This window comes from Fundulus heteroclitus, chromosome 7 (genome assembly GCF_011125445.2).
Source record: "Fundulus heteroclitus isolate FHET01 chromosome 7, MU-UCD_Fhet_4.1, whole genome shotgun sequence".
Lineage (NCBI taxonomy): Eukaryota > Metazoa > Chordata > Actinopteri > Cyprinodontiformes > Fundulidae > Fundulus > Fundulus heteroclitus.
Genome location: NC_046367.1, coordinates 43,889,041 through 43,906,267, shown reverse-complemented (window position 1 = coordinate 43,906,267; position 17,227 = coordinate 43,889,041). Strand labels below are relative to the sequence as shown.

At 42.8% G+C, this 17,227-nt stretch overlaps 1 protein-coding gene and 1 long non-coding RNA gene across 2 annotated transcripts in view; one reads left to right on the top strand and one right to left on the bottom strand.

Annotated features, from left to right (window-relative positions):
- Window positions 1–8,696, top strand: part of LOC118563801 — a 55,429-nt gene extending 46,733 nt beyond the window's left edge. The window contains exon 3 of the long non-coding RNA XR_004931447.1: window positions 8,526–8,696. This is a non-coding gene — a long non-coding RNA (uncharacterized LOC118563801). The remainder of the gene's footprint in view (window positions 1–8,525) is intronic.
- LOC118563792 (germinal-center associated nuclear protein-like) overlaps window positions 1–16,282 on the bottom strand; it is a 112,266-nt gene extending 95,984 nt beyond the window's left edge. Inside the window, exons 1-3 of the mRNA XM_036139725.1 lie at window positions 15,942–16,282; window positions 15,590–15,865; window positions 15,085–15,214 (exon numbers count right to left, since the gene is read on the bottom strand). Of these exons, the coding sequence (XP_035995618.1) occupies window positions 15,085–15,214; window positions 15,590–15,865; window positions 15,942–16,254 (719 nt within the window). The 5' untranslated portion in view covers window positions 16,255–16,282. The remainder of the gene's footprint in view (window positions 1–15,084; window positions 15,215–15,589; window positions 15,866–15,941) is intronic.
- Window positions 16,283–17,227: the final 945 nt, after the last annotated feature.

Genomic DNA, 17,227 nt, shown 5'->3' with positions numbered 1-17,227 from the left:
GGAATTCTGAGTGAGTAGTTTTTCTGGTGTAATGACTGCAATGTTGTAGCTACTTTCTAGTATTTTGTCTGCTTGATTTGTTGTACACTAGTTACTTGATTGTTGTTGTTTTTTTGAGTAAATATATTTTTAATATGATTAGATTATGAAAGTCTACAGTGGCCGACAAGGGTCAAACGGACAGCAACGGCCCAATACGTCTCAGTTTGAGAAAACAGCTTCAAGTACAGAAACGATGCAAAATCACAAACTCAAACACAACTCTAAACGAGGCACAAAACGAGGAACGTGTTGCAAATGAAAAAACGCATCATCAAAAATTTATCATCATCAAACGCACTGCAAATGGAGAAACGATCTGCAAACCGAGAAACGATCTCCAAACGAAAAACGCTGCATGCTCCAAACCTGCAGGGGGAGCCCTCAGCGTAACAGCTCAATAGAGAGACACACGGGATGGAGAGAAACAGAACAGCTGACTATCGCAAAATAATAAAATAAATAAATTAAATCACAACGGTGTATGAAAATACAGCAGGAACGGTAATATGACTTTTACGTGATGTTAGAGAGAGAGAGAGAGAGAGAGAGAGAGAGAGAGAGAGAGACACACACACACACAAGAGAGAGAAGAGAGAGAGAGAGAGAGAGAGAGAGACACACACAGAGAGAAGAGAGAGAGAGAGAGAGAGAGACAGACAGAGGAGAGGAGAGAGAGAGAGAGACACAGAGAGAGACAGAGAGAGAGAGAGGACACAGAGAGAGAGAGAGAGAGAGGAGAGAGAGAGACAGAGAGACAGAGAGAGAGACACACACAGAGAGAGAGACACACACAGAGAGAGAGAGAGAGAGAGGAGAGAGACACACACAGAGAGAGACAGAGAGAGACAGACAGAGAGAGGAGAGAGTAGAGAGAGAGAGAGAGAGGAGAGAGAGAGAGAGAGGGAGAGAGGGGGGGGGGAGAGAGAGAGAGAGAAGAGAGAGAGAGAGAGAGAGAGGGAGGGGGGGAGGGGGGAGAGAGAGACACACAGACAGACAGAGAGAGAGGGACACACACACAGACAGACAGAGAGAGAGAGAGAGAGGAGAGAGAGAGAGAGAGAGAGAGAGAGAGAGAGAGAGACACAGACAGACAGACAAGAGAGAGAGACAGACAGACGAGAGAGAGAGAGAGAGAAGGAGACAGAGAGACACAGAGAGAGAGAGAGAGAGAGACAGAGAGACAGAGACAGAGAGAGACAGAGACAGAGAGAGACAGAGAGACGAGAGAGACAGAGAGACAGAGAGAGACAGAGACAGAGAGATACAGAGAGAGACAGAGACAGAGAGAGACAGAGAGAAGAGAGAGAGAGACACGGAGAGAGAGACAGAGAAGACAGAGAGAGAGAGACAGAGAGAGAGAGACATAGATAGAGAGAGACCAGAGAGAGAGACAGAGAGAGAGACAGACAGAGAGAGAGATACAGAGAGATAGAGACAGAGATACAAGAGAGATAGAGATAGACATATACACATACATACACATACATATACACATACATACACATATATATACACATACATACACATACATATACACATACATACACATATATATACACATACATACACATATATATACACATACATACACACACACATATATATATATATATAGATTAGCCTGCTTGATATAAAACACCAGTTTTAATAATACATTAAAAAGCCCTCTTATCACAGTCTCCCATACCTATATCAAGCAGGCTAATCTACATGCAAACATATATAAATAAAAGCGTTTTTCGTTTGCAGATCGTTTCTCGGTTTACAGATCGTTTCTCCATTTGCAGTGCGTTTGATGATGATGAATTTTGAATGATGCGTTTTTTCATTTGCAACACGTTCCTCGTTTTGTGCCTCGTTTAGAGTTGTGTTTGAGTTTGTGATTTTGCATCGTTTCTGTACTTGAAGCTGTTTTCTCAAACTGAGACGTATTGGGCCGTTGCTGTCCGTTTGACCCTTGTCGGCCACTGTAGACTTTCATAATCTAATCATATTAAAAATATATTTACTCAAAAAAACAACAACAATCAAGTAACTAGTGTACAACAAATCAAGCAGACAAAATACTAGAAAGTAGCTACAACATTGCAGTCATTACACCAGAAAAACTACTCACTCAGAATTCCATCAACTTTGCTTTGGTCAAGCAGCTGCTTCCCCTCTGGTATCTTGCCATGTCGTCCGAAAGCCACTGCATTGGTGCACTCCTCTGCGGTGAAGAAGTGTTCAAAAAGGAGATGGAAAAGTCGAAGGCTGTCATGGTCACATTGGTGCATTATGGAGGCAAGCTTGAAGGATGACAGGAACAGGCCACTATTGGGAAAGAGCTCCTGAAGACCCTTCTGTGACGGGTGGATCAAGGCTGCAGGGCTCTCCTGGTACAGAGCAACATTTTTAAGAAATCCTCGAGCCACTCTGATGTCTTCTGGCTCTGAAAAACAAAAAGGATAAAAGAAGTGTTGATGTACAGCTCTTAATGACAGTATACACCCTTGGTTATCAAAAGGTACTATTAACCACAATAGAGTTAACATTATAGACTTACTTATGCTGCAGAGAATGTCTTCCATCCTCTTCTTCTCTTTTTCAAGTTTTCTGAACTCTGGACCACACCTCTGACATGGCTGCCAGGACCTTCTGTCACTCTGTGCTTCATCCTCAATGGGTTCTCCATATTCACTTTGATGGCTTCTGTCAACTATTAGGGTGCTTGCACAAGAAGATGAACTTGTGTTCAGATGTTCATCTGTCTCAGGGCGAGAAGTCTGAACTAGCATCATCTTGGTTTTGGAAGGAATCAGAATATTGGTTGAAGGAGGCGATGGCAAAACGTGGCCTTGGGAAGGAGGCCCCTGGACAGGAGGCGATGGCAAAAAGTGGGGGCTGACGTTTGTTGAAGAGTGGACATCAGTCAGCTTGGGGGAGGAGTGCTGGCGATAATATACATCTGCAGGGATATTCTTTCTTATGTCCTTTTTGGGGTTTTTTTTGCATGCCTGTATTTGGCCCAATATAATTCACAGTGGCACTGTAAAATCTCCCATCACTCCATCTGGCTAGGACCCTTTCTCCTGGCCTCAAGACATCCAACTGTCCAATGGGGCTGTCATTCGCATCCAGAATGTCACATGTTTTGAAGATTTTGGCAGTGTAGCCATCCTCAAAAGTGACAAATGCAAAGTGACCTAAAATAAACCAAAAACCGTGTCACAGTTAACATGTCATATTTCACAACAATACATTTCAAAAGAACACAAGATATGTCCTATAATATCGATATAAATCCTGCTTTTATATTGAGTTTTAATTTACATAACTTTTTTTAACTTAAAGATTTCAGATTTAGTTATGGTTAGCCCTCTGAGATGAGCAGCCAACTTGTTTCCAATGCACATACTGTACACTGAGAGAAGAAGAGAAGGGAAGAGGAGAGGAAGAGAGGTGTGGAGTGAAGGAGAGGAGAACAGAAGCAGAGAGAAAAAAGATTTAGTGAGTTAAGAGACAGTGGTAAGAGTATACTGTATTACACTATACACGAGTATACTGTAACTATACACTGTGCTACAATTCTCAGTTACACTCTAGTGAATCCACAAATGTTCTCTGTGGTGGCTATGATTTGTATTGTTTTTTGAGCTTGTTTGGCATTTGTTGATTCATTAAATACAAGTAGTTAAATGTGCTTGTGTTTGTTATATGATAAACATTTAGTAATGTGCATTTCACAATATGTAGTATATTAGCCCGGGAACAGTAAATCTATATCTATTATAGTATTATTTATTTGTTGGTATTTGTTGTGGCCATTGCCCCCCCCCCCAATAATAATTTTCTGGTGCCGCCGCTGCTTGACAGTGAATTAAGACACATCTTGAGTCTAGCAGCTAAATGTATATATATTATTATATATTAAATATATATGCTAATTGATTGTGCATTTTTTAAAGTGTGAAAAGGTGTTGATACAATTTTAAGGATTTCTAACAAGACAATTGAATGTTTCTGTGGAAAGACCATAGTAGACTCAAATTATTATTCAAGTGGTTTATACTGTATACAGTTTAGCATGTAGGGGATCTTTAAAAATCAGCTATTCTACTTATACTTTCCTTTAATTACCAATTGATAAGTTAAAAGTAAAAAATAACAGTAAGTAAATTAACAATAACTCACCAGCTGCCTCCTCTTCCTCCTCAGTTCCCAGCTGTACATGATCTTTCATTTTGGTTGAAGGTAACCTCTGTCTTTTTGATTTGGATGATGTCATTCTGTAAATGGCAGTTTAAAAAGCATGATGTTAGCAATCTAATACTTTCATATATCACATACAAGATAAGAAATGCAAGAAAAACCAAACCCTCTAGGCTTCATGGCCAAATGATCGCATCTCAATATTGAACCCAAATATCTCGATATCCATATGACTATGATTTCATGCAAAGTGCAGCAACAGTGAAAATTACACACACTCTAACACTTATATACATACATACATTTACGTATATATAGTCACCAGTGTTTCCCGCATGAATTTGCTTATGCGAGGCGGTGAGTGGGGGGGGGGGGGTGTAGAGACAAGTTCTGCCGACTCGCGGAGGAGGGGGGGGGGGGGGGTTGCGAGGAGGAGGAGCGGACCGACTCGCGGAGCGGGGGGGAGGAGACGACAAGTTTTGTGCGGTGCGGTGCGGGGGTTGGTTATCTATGTGTTTTTTCCCTGCTATTCACACACGAGAGCAACAAAAAAAAAAAAACCCGTGTTAACGTCACATTAACATGCATGAGTTCGTTTTTTTTTTTTAATCGCCAAGATAGCGCTGCGGGAAACCCTGTAGTCAGTCCATACTGGGCTTATTAAACTAAACATGTCTTCTTCAGATCATGTTTCTTCAAATAACTAAACTGTCTTTACTCATCAATAAAAGACTCTACTTCTAGATGTCTTGTACTGCTGAACGTAACCGCTGTGAACAAATCATAAACTAACGTCTGATCTGATTCACCGGCTTTCTTACCGTCACCGCTGTTAATGGTGAAGTTAGTTTCAGGTTGGTCAGACATAGTCGTGTAGATTCAGCAGTGTCGAATATCCAACCTGAAACTAACTTCACCATGGTCAGAAGCTTTTATACAGAACAGATAAATGTATTATAATTTTTTCAGCGTGAAAAATGAAATACATGGCGCGGCGGGAGTGCGCAGCAGAGTCTCTACTTTCATATGACACCTTGTTTGTGTGGTTAGCATAATTTTGGTATGCTACATGTTAGCATACCAAACTCACGCTACCGCCACGCCAACATTCCAAAAAAAAAAAAAAAAAAGTGACGTTAACACGCGCTTCCGCGCGTGCGTGAATGGCATGGAAAAAAACACATGGATACCCCCGCTCCCCGAGTCGGTCCGCGGAAAACGTGTCGTCCACCCCCCCGCTCCGCGAGTCGGTCCGTCCCCCGCCCCCCCCGCCCCCCCCCCCCCCCGCTCCGCGAGTCGGTCCGCCTCGCATAAGCAAATTCCTGCGGGAAACACTGCAGTGGCCGCTCTTACTTAAAAGGTTAATTTATATGGACATTTTCACAAACACAACATTGATACCAATTTCCAAGTGTGATGTTGATATGTGACAACTTGTGCGTGCTAAAAATCAAAGGAAACCATGCTACTTGTAATGTTAGTAGCTAGCTTGATTCGAGATTGCATGGTCGTTCAAAATTTACCGCCCAAAATTAAAATAAATTGACATATCGATGTATAATGCTGTCGACGGTTACAAAACGAACTTATATATAAGAAGTTCAAAACTTACCTTCACTCCAGACAACTTCCACTGCACAATGTCAGGTGCCACTTCAGAGACTGCAGACCTACCGACTGGACTGTCCCGCTCAAAGTGTCAGTTTGAAATTCAAACCTCCAAGGAGGAGGAGGAGGAGCGGACCGACTCGCGTATGGGGCTAAAATAGTAGCTTTAACATTTGCAAATGTGTGTGGAGAGTTGTGTGTCTGTATCTCGATTTGTGCGTGTGCAGTGGGATTTGTAAATGTGTGAGAAGATTTGAGTGTCTGTACAACAATCTGCAAATGTGTAAAACTACTTGTGTGTAATCCGTTTTGCAAATGTGTAAAAAATCCACAAATCTGTATTCAGATCTGCAAATGTGTACAGAGATTTGCAAATGTGTAAAAAATCCACAAACCTGTATTCAGATCTGCAAATGTGTACAGAGATTTGCAAATGTGTAAAAAATCCACAAATCTGTATTCAGATCTGCAAATGTGTACAGAGATTTGCAAATGTGTAAAAAATCCACAAATCTGTATTCAGATCTGCAAATGTGTACTGAGATTCGCAAATGTGTAGATCAATCTGTAAGCACACACAGAGACACTTGTGTCTGAAGTGTTTTTGCTTCAAGACCCAGAAATACAGACAAATCATTGGTTACAAGTCAAGCGGTTTTTTCGGTTGGCTCTCTTTACACACGTGATTTTTGCTACTGTTCTGCCGCGTGAGATGCACAAATGCGTGGAAGGATTTGTATGCGTATCTTTTCGATTTGTGTCCCCTTGCGCAGACTCACAGGCTCAAAGGCTCACATACTGCCCTGAGCGCAGGCTCACAGGCACACAGGCTGCCTCTTCCGGCTGTGGGAGGTCACGTGACTTTCAAGGATTTTACCAAAGCGTTTTGCTTCCAGACGGCTGATAAGGCAACTTGTTACAACTATATAACTTTCTCCCTTTAACGGCAAAGGTTTCTTGTTTTAATGAGAGACTTATTTTGCTAAAACCAGATAATTGTCTCATCATAACAACGCAACATACCCCGGCATCAGCTCGCGGGATATTTGAGTGTCATGGAGAAGAGGAGAGACGGAGGGGCGCCTTTTATTTCTTTTTAAAAAGTCGTCATTTGTCGGAGGAATGTATTTCTGCACTGAGGAGTGACAAGGTAAGTCGTGCATATACAGCAAGTCCTCTACTTGAAATTTTATCAATTCGGCAGTTATTTATATTTAACAACTATGCTATGGAAACACAAGTTGCAGCCCTGTAGTACAGTCTCTGGCTCTGTTTACACGGTGAAAACAGGTTTGCGTTGCCTTTGTACTCTCCATTTACACACTACAAGGTTTAACTGTTGCTTAGGGGGGGCTTTCAGCTATAGCTGTGGGTTTATTTACAACAGTTTGCAGCCGAAACAGTCCTCCGCCAGCCGCTGTTTTCTTCTTCTGGGCAATTTGACCCGGAGCTTGAAAAATCACAGCGCTACTAGTGGTGCGTCATGGGAATTACACCGTTTAAGTACTCTAAACAGGGCCTGTGACTGCAAAAGTACCTATGCCTTTATGTATTTGAATTAAATGTAATTAAAATAAATTTAAATTCGACACTCGTAAGGCTAATTAAAAGTATGTGTATTCTACACAATAAAAGTGAGGCTAGATAAAGCTACATTTATCCATATTTTATTGTGTCAAAACAAAGTGATGAATACAGAGCTTTCTAATGTGACTATTCACAAGCCAGTAAAGGACAGCTATTTATATCAGATCCATTAATAAACCCAGTCAACTACTGCTTTATGCTTTAATAAGGAGAAAAGCAAAAACTGATAATCGATTATTATTGCTGCAAATTCAAAAGTTAATATCAGAATTTATCAATAAAAGCACCTGGCAGGAAGGCACAACTGTTCTCAGTTTATTAGTTGTTGCATTTGTTTTTTCTGATGTCTTTTTAAACTTACTCAGAAAAGAGATTTTCTCTTACCTTAGTCTCAAAGTCATTCTGACATTATCTCAGTTTTTCTCCTAACGGGAGGGGTTTAGGAGCAATAATTCAGATTGAGGTGATCTCAAGAAGAGAAGCAATTGAGCTCCGTCTTACAACTCTTTAGTGCTCCTCCTGGCTTTTTAGGAGCAATAAGTAAGACATGAATGAGATCATAAAGATGGAATCCTGAGATCTCCTATGATCTCAGTTTTTCTCCAAGGTGTGATTTAGGAGCAATAATTCAGATTGAGATGATCTCAAGAAGACAGGCAATTGAGATCTGTATTTTAACTCTTTAGTGCTCCAACCGGCTTTTTAGGAGCAATAAGCAAGACATGAATGAAATAAAAAAGATCCAATGATGAGATCTTATCTATGACTATCATTTCTCCTACAAGTCTCAAAAAGTCAGTCTCACAATATCTCAATTTTGCTCCTAAGGGGGGGTTTAGGAGCAATAATTCAGATTGAGGTGATCTCAAAAAGATACACAATTCAGATTGAAGAAATCTCATAAAGATATTCAATTGAGATCTCCGTACTGTCTTGAGAGATCAAGAAAAGACTATCCTGAGCAAAAAAGTTTTCCTCTGGGTGGTGACAGAGACGGTGAGAAATAAACCGACCTAAAAACCTCCAGCTGAGCCTTAAGCTGAAAACACTGAACATGTTTCATCCTGCAGCTCACTGAGGTTTCTGTGTTTGAACAGATCCAGCAAGAGGTCCAGAACCAGGAGAAACCAGAGTTCTGCTGGAGACCCAGAACCAAGATCAGGTGGCAGTTCACTTTAAGAAGGAACCAGGAGGAACCAAAGTTCTGCTGGAGACCAGAAACCCAGACAGAAAACGGTATCTTGTTGTCGACTGTGGAGGTAAATGTTAAACACGGTTATTTAAATGTTTATTGACAGATGAGCTTTAAAATCTTTGTTCACACTAAGAATCCAGAAAAATGAGGATTGATGTAAACTTTTAGATTAATGTTTGCTGGATGTGAGTTTGAATGTGAAATAAGTTGTTTTCTGAGATTTCTCCTTTATTCTGTTTTATTCTCTTCCTGTTTGTCAAAAGATCAAAGTTATCGCTACACTGTTCATGAAGTCCTGGAAGGAGGAGCCTTGAAGAAGCTGTTCAGTGGAGCTCTACAGTATATGGGAGAGAAAAAATTCCTGGAGTTCCTCGAAGAAATTTTCTCTGATGGAGTCTGGAGAGAATATAAACAAAACTTCCCCACAGAGGTTCAGAAAATAAAGTTTGAATTTAACTGTCTCCACCATTTAGATGAAGATGTTCAGATCAGCTGCCCAGATACCCTGAGAGAACGAGCTCAGAGAGAGAAAGACATTGAAACGTTCTTTGCTTCAGTAGAAGGAGCTTCCTGGGAGGATGGAGTCATCAAGATCTCCAGAGACAAACTGAGGTCTTTCTTTGATGACAGTCTGCAGACCATCACTTAGAATCTCAAATCTGTATTAAATAAAAACTACAACATTGGGTTTATTGTGTTAGTGGGAGGCCTTGCTGAGAGCCAGATGCTCCGTCAGTTCATCACTGATCAGTTTGGACATCAGTATAAAGTCCTGTGTCCTCTTAGACCCCAGGAAGCGGTCCTGAAAGGAGCCGTAGAGTTGGGGAGAAACCCAGAGTTGGTCCAGTTTGATTGAATTGTTTTTACTGAGAATCATTTTCTGTTTTTGTTGCTGTGAATTATTTCCATTAACAGTTTTTAGGAAAGAAAATGTTGTTAAAATGTGTCAACATGTAGTTTTAATCCCTGATTTTTGGTTCTACAGAAGAAAATATTTATCTTTATGGAGGACATCGCTGATGGAAGAATGATGTACTGTGGTCTATAATTCAGAGCTGATTCTGTGGTAAATCAGTGGATTCTAGTATAAATACCTGATGATGAGAATAAATAACTTTGTTGACAGAGATGCTGGTCCAGTTATTAAAATATAAACCCAGTTCCAATGAAGTTGGACGTTGTTTTAAACGTAAATAGAAATAAAATATGATTTGAAAATCCTGTTCAGCTTATGTAGAATATGCAACAAAAACAAGTTTAATGTTCAAAATGATAAACTGTTGTTTTGTTTTTTTTTTACAAATATTTTTCATCTGAGCCCTGCAACACGTTCCTAAAAGCTAAACAGGTTCTGTTTACCACGGTGTTGCTTCACTTTTCCTTTTAACAGCCAATAAGCTTCTGGGAGCTGAGGACACTGATTGTTGAAGCTTTTAGGAGGAAATCTTTCCCATTCCTGCTTGATGGACTACTTCAGTGTCTCAACAGTCGGGGGTCTCTGTTGTTGTATTTTGTGCTTCATGATGAGCCACACATTGTCAACAGGAGACGGGTCTGGACTGCAGAACCGTCTAGAACCTGGACTCTTTCTCTACGAAGCCACGCTGTTGTAACAGGAGCAGACTGTGGATCAACGTTGTCTGGCTGAAATAAGCAGGACGTCCCTGAAAAAGACGTTGCTTGGATGGCAGCAGATGTTGCTCCAGAACCTGGATGTAGCGTTCAGCAGTAATGGAGCCTTCACAGATGTGCCAGAGCAGCAATTAAACAGTCGTGCACGGTGGAGGCATTGGTGCTGTTGGAAGACCGTGAAGATGGGAGAATTAGAGGAAACGAGGTTTCAGGAATGCGATATTTCCTGGATGATGATGATGGTGATGATGATGACTGGCTAAGATTCTGCATCCAGTCAGTCTGGATTGTATCCATTTTATCAATTTCTACAGATGTTCAGTTCTGCTGAATCCAGTCCAGATCTACCAGAATATGTTCCTGTTCTAATGAGCTGATAAAATATTTTAAATGGTCATAAATTTGGTAGATTTTAAACTTATATAAAAAACAAATATCTATGGAATAAAATAACACTTTTTCTTAAAAAAAACCTAATCTAGTTTCCATAAGATCATGAAAACATTTTTATTCTCAGGAGTAAAGATTATTTTTCAGCCCAACTATGTTGTTCAAACCACAAAAGTAGAAACGTTCTGTTCAGTTTTTTATTTATTATTCAGACTGATAATCTCATGGAGGCTTTTAGACTCATTGACCAGTTTGGTTCTTTCTTTTGAGGTTGGAGGAACTTCTGCTGCACGAGTTCCTTCAGTTTTCTCTAATCAGGAGAAGAAGCCACTGTTTTAAGGAACTTAAGTCTCTGATGGAGTTTTCTAACTTACAGTTTCCACTGAAACCTCGTTAGAGAAGAAGTTTTAAAGATATAATCAGGGAGACAGGAGACAAAGAAAGTAAAATCCTGACGTTTCTTCAGTCATTGATGCTGTGTAGCTCAAGAACTGGACCCTCCAGAACCACACTGATGATCTCTGCTTCTGTTCCTGTGACAGCAGTTTAACCCCCTTAGATAAAACGAGTCACATGACCTCTTTATGGATCCAATAAACAGACAAACTGAAGTTTAACATGAAAATCTCTCTTTAATATCTGAGCCCAGTGGAAAATAAAAGGACTTCAACACATTAATTTAACATCTGAGTCCAATAAAAGAAACAAACCCGACTGTAACGACTCTAAAAAGGAACAAACCCAAACAAAACATTTAAGCCCATATTCCTAAAAATGCTGATTTTATTTCAGCTGATGATAAAAACTAAAGCCATGATGGAGCCCAGAAGCAAGCGCTCCATCTAGAACCTCTTCAGTCGTCCACGATGCTCAGCAGCCCGCTCAGCTTCAGCCTGCAGGCCAGCTCCTCCTCTCTGCTCGCCAGGATCTGACGCTCCAGGTCCTGCAGCCTCCGAGCTAGCGGTACCGGAGGCGCTTTGGACCAGGAAGGCCCGTCCACACGCTGATCCAGCTCAGGCCTCTGGGAGGACAAGAAGACCAGAACTAACAGAATAAGCCCAGAAGAAGAAGAAATGAAGGTAAGGAAGGAGTGGTGAGGAGGAGAGGAGACCTGCGTGGCTGCAGCAGCGTCTTGGGTCCGGCCTGAAGGAGCAACCTTCATGGTGGTCGGTGAGGACAGCAGGGTGGAGGACGGCATGAAGAGCGGAGTGGACAGATGGTCCAACGGGTCGCCGTCCAGCCAGCGCCTCAGCTGCTTCAAGCTCCTGCACAGACGGAGCGTTAACGTGGTACCAGAACCTTGGAGAACCGTTCTGGAAACTTTATCACAGCTGCAGGACAGAAACTCAAACCTCTAAACGGGTTTTTATCTCAGATTCCTGCCTGTCCCCTTCACCTGATCCAGATGCAGCTCTGAGAAGTCAGAACCATCTTGGTTCTGGTTTAGGATACAATTCTCACTTCTTTGAGAATCTGATCAAATAAAAGCCCCAGGAGGAGGTTTATGAGACCCAACGGACCTCTGTACTGAACAGCTTCATGCAGAGATCGCTCCGACCTCCGTCTGCCACAGAGAAGATCCAAACTCTTCAAACCCAAACAGAACCTCCCTGGAGGAACCAACACTAACTAAATGTAACCCTCATTAGTGTGGCATTTATAGATTTTTCGCAAATCACCTCAGAGCAACACAAACCCGAAACCTCCCCCATTCATTTCCTATGGAGCGCTTTTAAAAAATGACATCTGAAAATCCAAAACATCACATGATTTCGCATCGTCGCTACTCCTAAACCGTTTTATGTATAGGCATGAGACTTTAACACATGAATGTCCCAACCCTTCTGGCACTCACAAAAAAGGAATTTTGTGGATAACTGTTACGGTTTTTCCGCAAAAACAATTTGTTCGGGAGTAGCGAATGTGAAAAATCCTAAAAATGCTTTGGAGCTGCATTTTCCCACATCATCCACTTTTTTACATCGTCGCTGTGCCTACACCGATTCTTGTACAAACATAAAAATGAGCACCATAGTCCTCAAAAGCCTGCTGATACTCACGGTGAAAGAATTATTTTGATATCTCATACTTTTTGAGCTACAGCGATTTGTTCGGGACCGTTTTAAGAGGATTTCTGAAATTCCATAAAAATCCCCTTTATATCATAATTTTTTACGCCTTTATTAAACTTTTTCCAGCAAAAAACGATAGCTTGTCTTCTTCCCCTATCCATTATGAACTAAACGCAGAAGAAATTACGTCTCTACCATTTACGGATAAGGAGATATGGAGCGTTGTTCGAGGCAAAGTTCTCCATTATAATCCAATAGGCAGACTCGGACACAAAGTGTTTGCACTTCTGTAGAATGGCGCGCTGCAGGTGTGAGTGAGTTTCCATGACGACGGAACTCTGAGGGACAGAGGGAGAGGCTCCATTGAGATAGAATGGCAACTTTTGACGCTCACTGCAGTTGCTGTGATTAATGTAGAAATCTGAAATTCGCACAGTCACTTCCTCTTGACATTTTAAAATTTTCAAGTGACTTTTAGCCATGTGTCACTTTTCTGTCCCATTTTCGGTTTTACATGCTTTCCTATTGGGCCTTTGCTTCCAACAGGACCTGGCATGATGCCCAGACATGACCCAATTGGCCAATACAGCACCACCCACCTGTGGGAAATGGCGCTACTGACCATTTTGGTCAAATGTTGCGTTCTGGGCCCAGATGTGGTGAGGCTGAGTTGCTAAAGGAGGCCAATCTGACCCATGAACTTTGGTCACGTTTGGTGACATTAAGTATTGGCACCCCTATTTGAGGCACTTCCCAGTACAGGATTTGGACCAAACTGACAGAGTATAATCACCCGGATATACTGAACACAACCATGCTAGCGGCTAAAGGTTAGCATGTTGCTAACCGAAAGTAGCTCTAAGTAGCTTGTACAAACTTCTGCTTTACAGATTTGGTGAATTTTAGGATTTTCTCCCTTTTTAGGCACTTCTCAGTACAGGATTTCAACCAAACTAACAGAGTAACATCACCCGGTGATACTGAACACAACCATGCTAGCGGCTAGCGGTTAGCAAAAAGGAACTAAAAGTCAGTAAAATGTTCTTGAGTTTATTTGTCCTTGATTTCAGCAGCTAAATAAGATGATCTGCCAGTGGAATTAGTATTTTGACCTTTAAAATAAGATAATTAGATAAACAGCACCTGAAATAAGACGATGCAGATGAGTTGTTCCTCTTTTAAGAGCAAAAATCTTATTCCACAGGCAGATCATTTAAACTTGCTGCTCAAATCAAGGACAAATTCTCTTATTTCCAGAAAACTTTCCTTTTAGTTCCCTTTCTGCAGTGCAGTCAGCAGATTTTACTGATCTCTACCTCTTGCTCTCAGCCTGTTCTTCCTCCAAGCTCTGCAGGACCTTGTGGGCCAGCAGCTCCTCTGCTGAGGGGCTGTGAGTGACGTCCAGACAGGGCCTCGGGGCCCCGGGGGCCTCCACCGAGCTCTGGAACAACCTCTGTCTTGGAGACGGAGCAGGAGGCGGCACGCAGGGAGCCTGAGTCGCTCTGAGGGGAAACAGGGAGGAAAATAAAGAGTCTGGCTTCTTTAATCAAGTCAATATTTACACTTTAAACGCAGAAGAAGAGAATAATTAAAGTCTGGAGGAAAGTCATTTCTCTGTTTCATCATCAGCAGGGGGTCTAAACTTTATGAAGCACTCGAGAACCAAGAACATTTATTTTATTGTTCCTACCTGATCAGCTACAAACTAAACTTGTAATATTTTCATTAAAAATGAAAGCAGTCAGATTTCTGCAGTAAAGATGTAGAAATCATCCAAACCTAAAACAAGTTTTTGATTATTATTTTGGGCTTGATAGAAACTGACAGAAATAAATATATTTACTGTTTGTAAAAATGCATATTTAGCAAACTTTAATAAATTAATTAAAATATGATTAAATCAAGGAGAAAGCAGAACTCCAGGGTATCAGAGGATAAATTATTTGTGTTGCACCAACATTTACTGTTTTAAGAAAGTTTTAATTTGTCGGTGATCATTTTGCCTTAATTAAAACTAAAAAGTCCCCGGGGCCGCACTCTGGACCCCTGATCCTCAGCAGCAGATATTATTTTATCTCCTAGCAGCAGCTTTGTGAAGGTTGTGGAGAACCAGCAGCTCTGGAGGCTTTGTTCCAGAAAGCGTGTTGCTGTGGAGCAGCAGAGGTCAGGACGACTGACGGACGGATCCTAACGCTCCTCTCTGCTTTATCTCCTCTTCTAAAGTCAACAAGGTGGAAAACTAGCGTCTGTGAGGCTGTTTGGAGCAAAGAATGAGTCCTTCAGCCTCGCTTTGATCTCTTTTACAAACCCTGAAGCTGCTGGAAACATCTCTGGTATCAAAGAGGTGGATCTGAGCAGCTTCCTCACCCGTCCCTCTGCTGCTGCTTCTCTCTGTGGGTTTTTTCCACGGCCTGCGTCCACTCTTCAGGAGGTCTGAAACCCTCCAGAGAAGCTGTGGGGAAGTAAACCAGGATCTCGCGGTCCTCGGTCACTGCGTCTTTAAAAAGGAGGAAAACAGAGTTTATTTTAGGACACGTGAAGACCTGAAGGGACATTCACAAAATACATCCTGATTAAAGCTCCTGATTTCTTTCTGTTCAGTTCAGCAGCTGGAAGGAGAGATGCAGAGAGGAAAAACCGAGGCATGGATGGTCAGATGCACGGCTGGGTGGACATATGTGGGTAAACGGGGTCAAAGGTCAAAGATAAGAAGCATAAAAACATATTCCTATAAAAATGTTTGACTCTGAAAGACCTTCAGGAGGTCTGAGGAGAGACTGATCCTCTTTAACAGACCTCAGGAAGGTTTGGCCGTCTAGAAGAAAAGCTTCAGGAGGTGAGAGGAGGTTCTGGACCATGTTTGGGTTTTTACCTCCACAGGCAGGAGGTCCGGGCGGCTGCCAGTCTTTCAGTTTGTGGTCCATGAAGATCAGCACAACATCCTCCCAGGGAATCTGAACCCCCGGCTCTTCCAGGTCAGTGTTTCCATCAGCTGGGCTGGATCGGGGGGGTCGGGGGTGCTGAGCCTGAAGTCGGACCCTTTCCAGAAGGTTCTCCAGCCGGGACATGAGGAGCGGCTGACTGTGACGTGAAGCTGGGATCTTAGCAGCGTAACCAAAGATGGAGGAGCAGAGATCTGGCCAGCAGTCTGAGAGCAAAGAGCAGCTAAATAAGCGCAGTCTTGATGTGACTCGCTGCATTTCTCCTCCTGGTTGGTCTCCTACCTGCAGCAGGTGTCTCCTCCCACTCTGGCAGCAGCAGACTGAGGATAACGCCACGCAGCCAGGAGAGATGCTGCGCAGAGTTCCAGCCCAGATGAGGGACCAACGCTCGGGTCTCCGGCTGACTGAACTCGGCGGGGGGCCACGACAGGCCGCTGAGGTCCTGGGAGGAGACTCTGTGGGCAACGTGAGCCAAGACGGCGTTATAGAGCCGGACGACAGGCGCCGCTTCCTGCCTGGGAAGCCGTGCAGCCGCCCGGTTCTGGAGGTTGGAGAAAACTCTGGGCCAGAACTCCTGGCTCAGACTGGCCTCCATGAGCTGCACCAGGGTTTGACAGGAGAGAGGGAGGGGGGGGGGGTGGAGAGCGGGCCAGCAGCCAGCGGACGGCCTGGGTCAGCTGCAGATGGAGAGGAGAGGAAATGTTGTGAGGAAACATGTGAGGACTGATCAAACCGCCTCATGGTGAAAAACGTCTGTTTGCTGCAGCCAAAGACTGAAAGCCAACGATTCAGACATGTTCCAGCAGCTTTGGGTTTTATTCGTCTTACCTGCTTGGATCCCTGCAGGTCACTGGTTGAGTCTGGGATAAAGACCAGAATGTACTCTGAGATCAGCTCTTCCTCCATCAGAGTGAGCAGCATCAGGGCTGATAGACAAGAGAACATCAGAAAAAACTGAAACAAAGTTCCACCGACTGAAAAAGTCTTCATGCGGTTCTGGTTCTGATCAACTTCCTCTAGTTTGTGAGTGAGAAGTAAACTGAGACTATGTGAGAGACTGGTAAAAAAGATGGATGGAAGGATGGATGGATGGATGGATGGATGGATGGATGGATGGATGGATGGATGGATGGATGGATGGAAGATGAACAAGTAGCACACATGAATGAGTGGATGCATTGAAGGAGGGACAGATGGAAGGAGGCATATAATCATCGGTCAATGTGAGGACAGAGACAAGAATTCATGGCAGGAAGGATGGACGCATGGAGCCATGGCTGCACGTCTGGATGGAAACACGGAGGACGGCTGTCATCAGTCACCTTCCTCCAGCAGCACCGTGGAGCAAAGGCACCAAGACGACCAGAGGCAGCGGCTCTTCCAGCTGTTGATCTGCTGCAGCTGTTTGAGCTGAAGCAGAGCGGAGAGCAGAGGGACGTCCTGCTCCTCCTGCAGAGCTTCATGACGGAGAGGGCAGGGAGCAGCATGATGATGGCCCTGGTGCTGCTGAGCTGGCAGCACTCTGTACAGACAGTAATAAATAAACATTTAAAAATAAAATTATATTA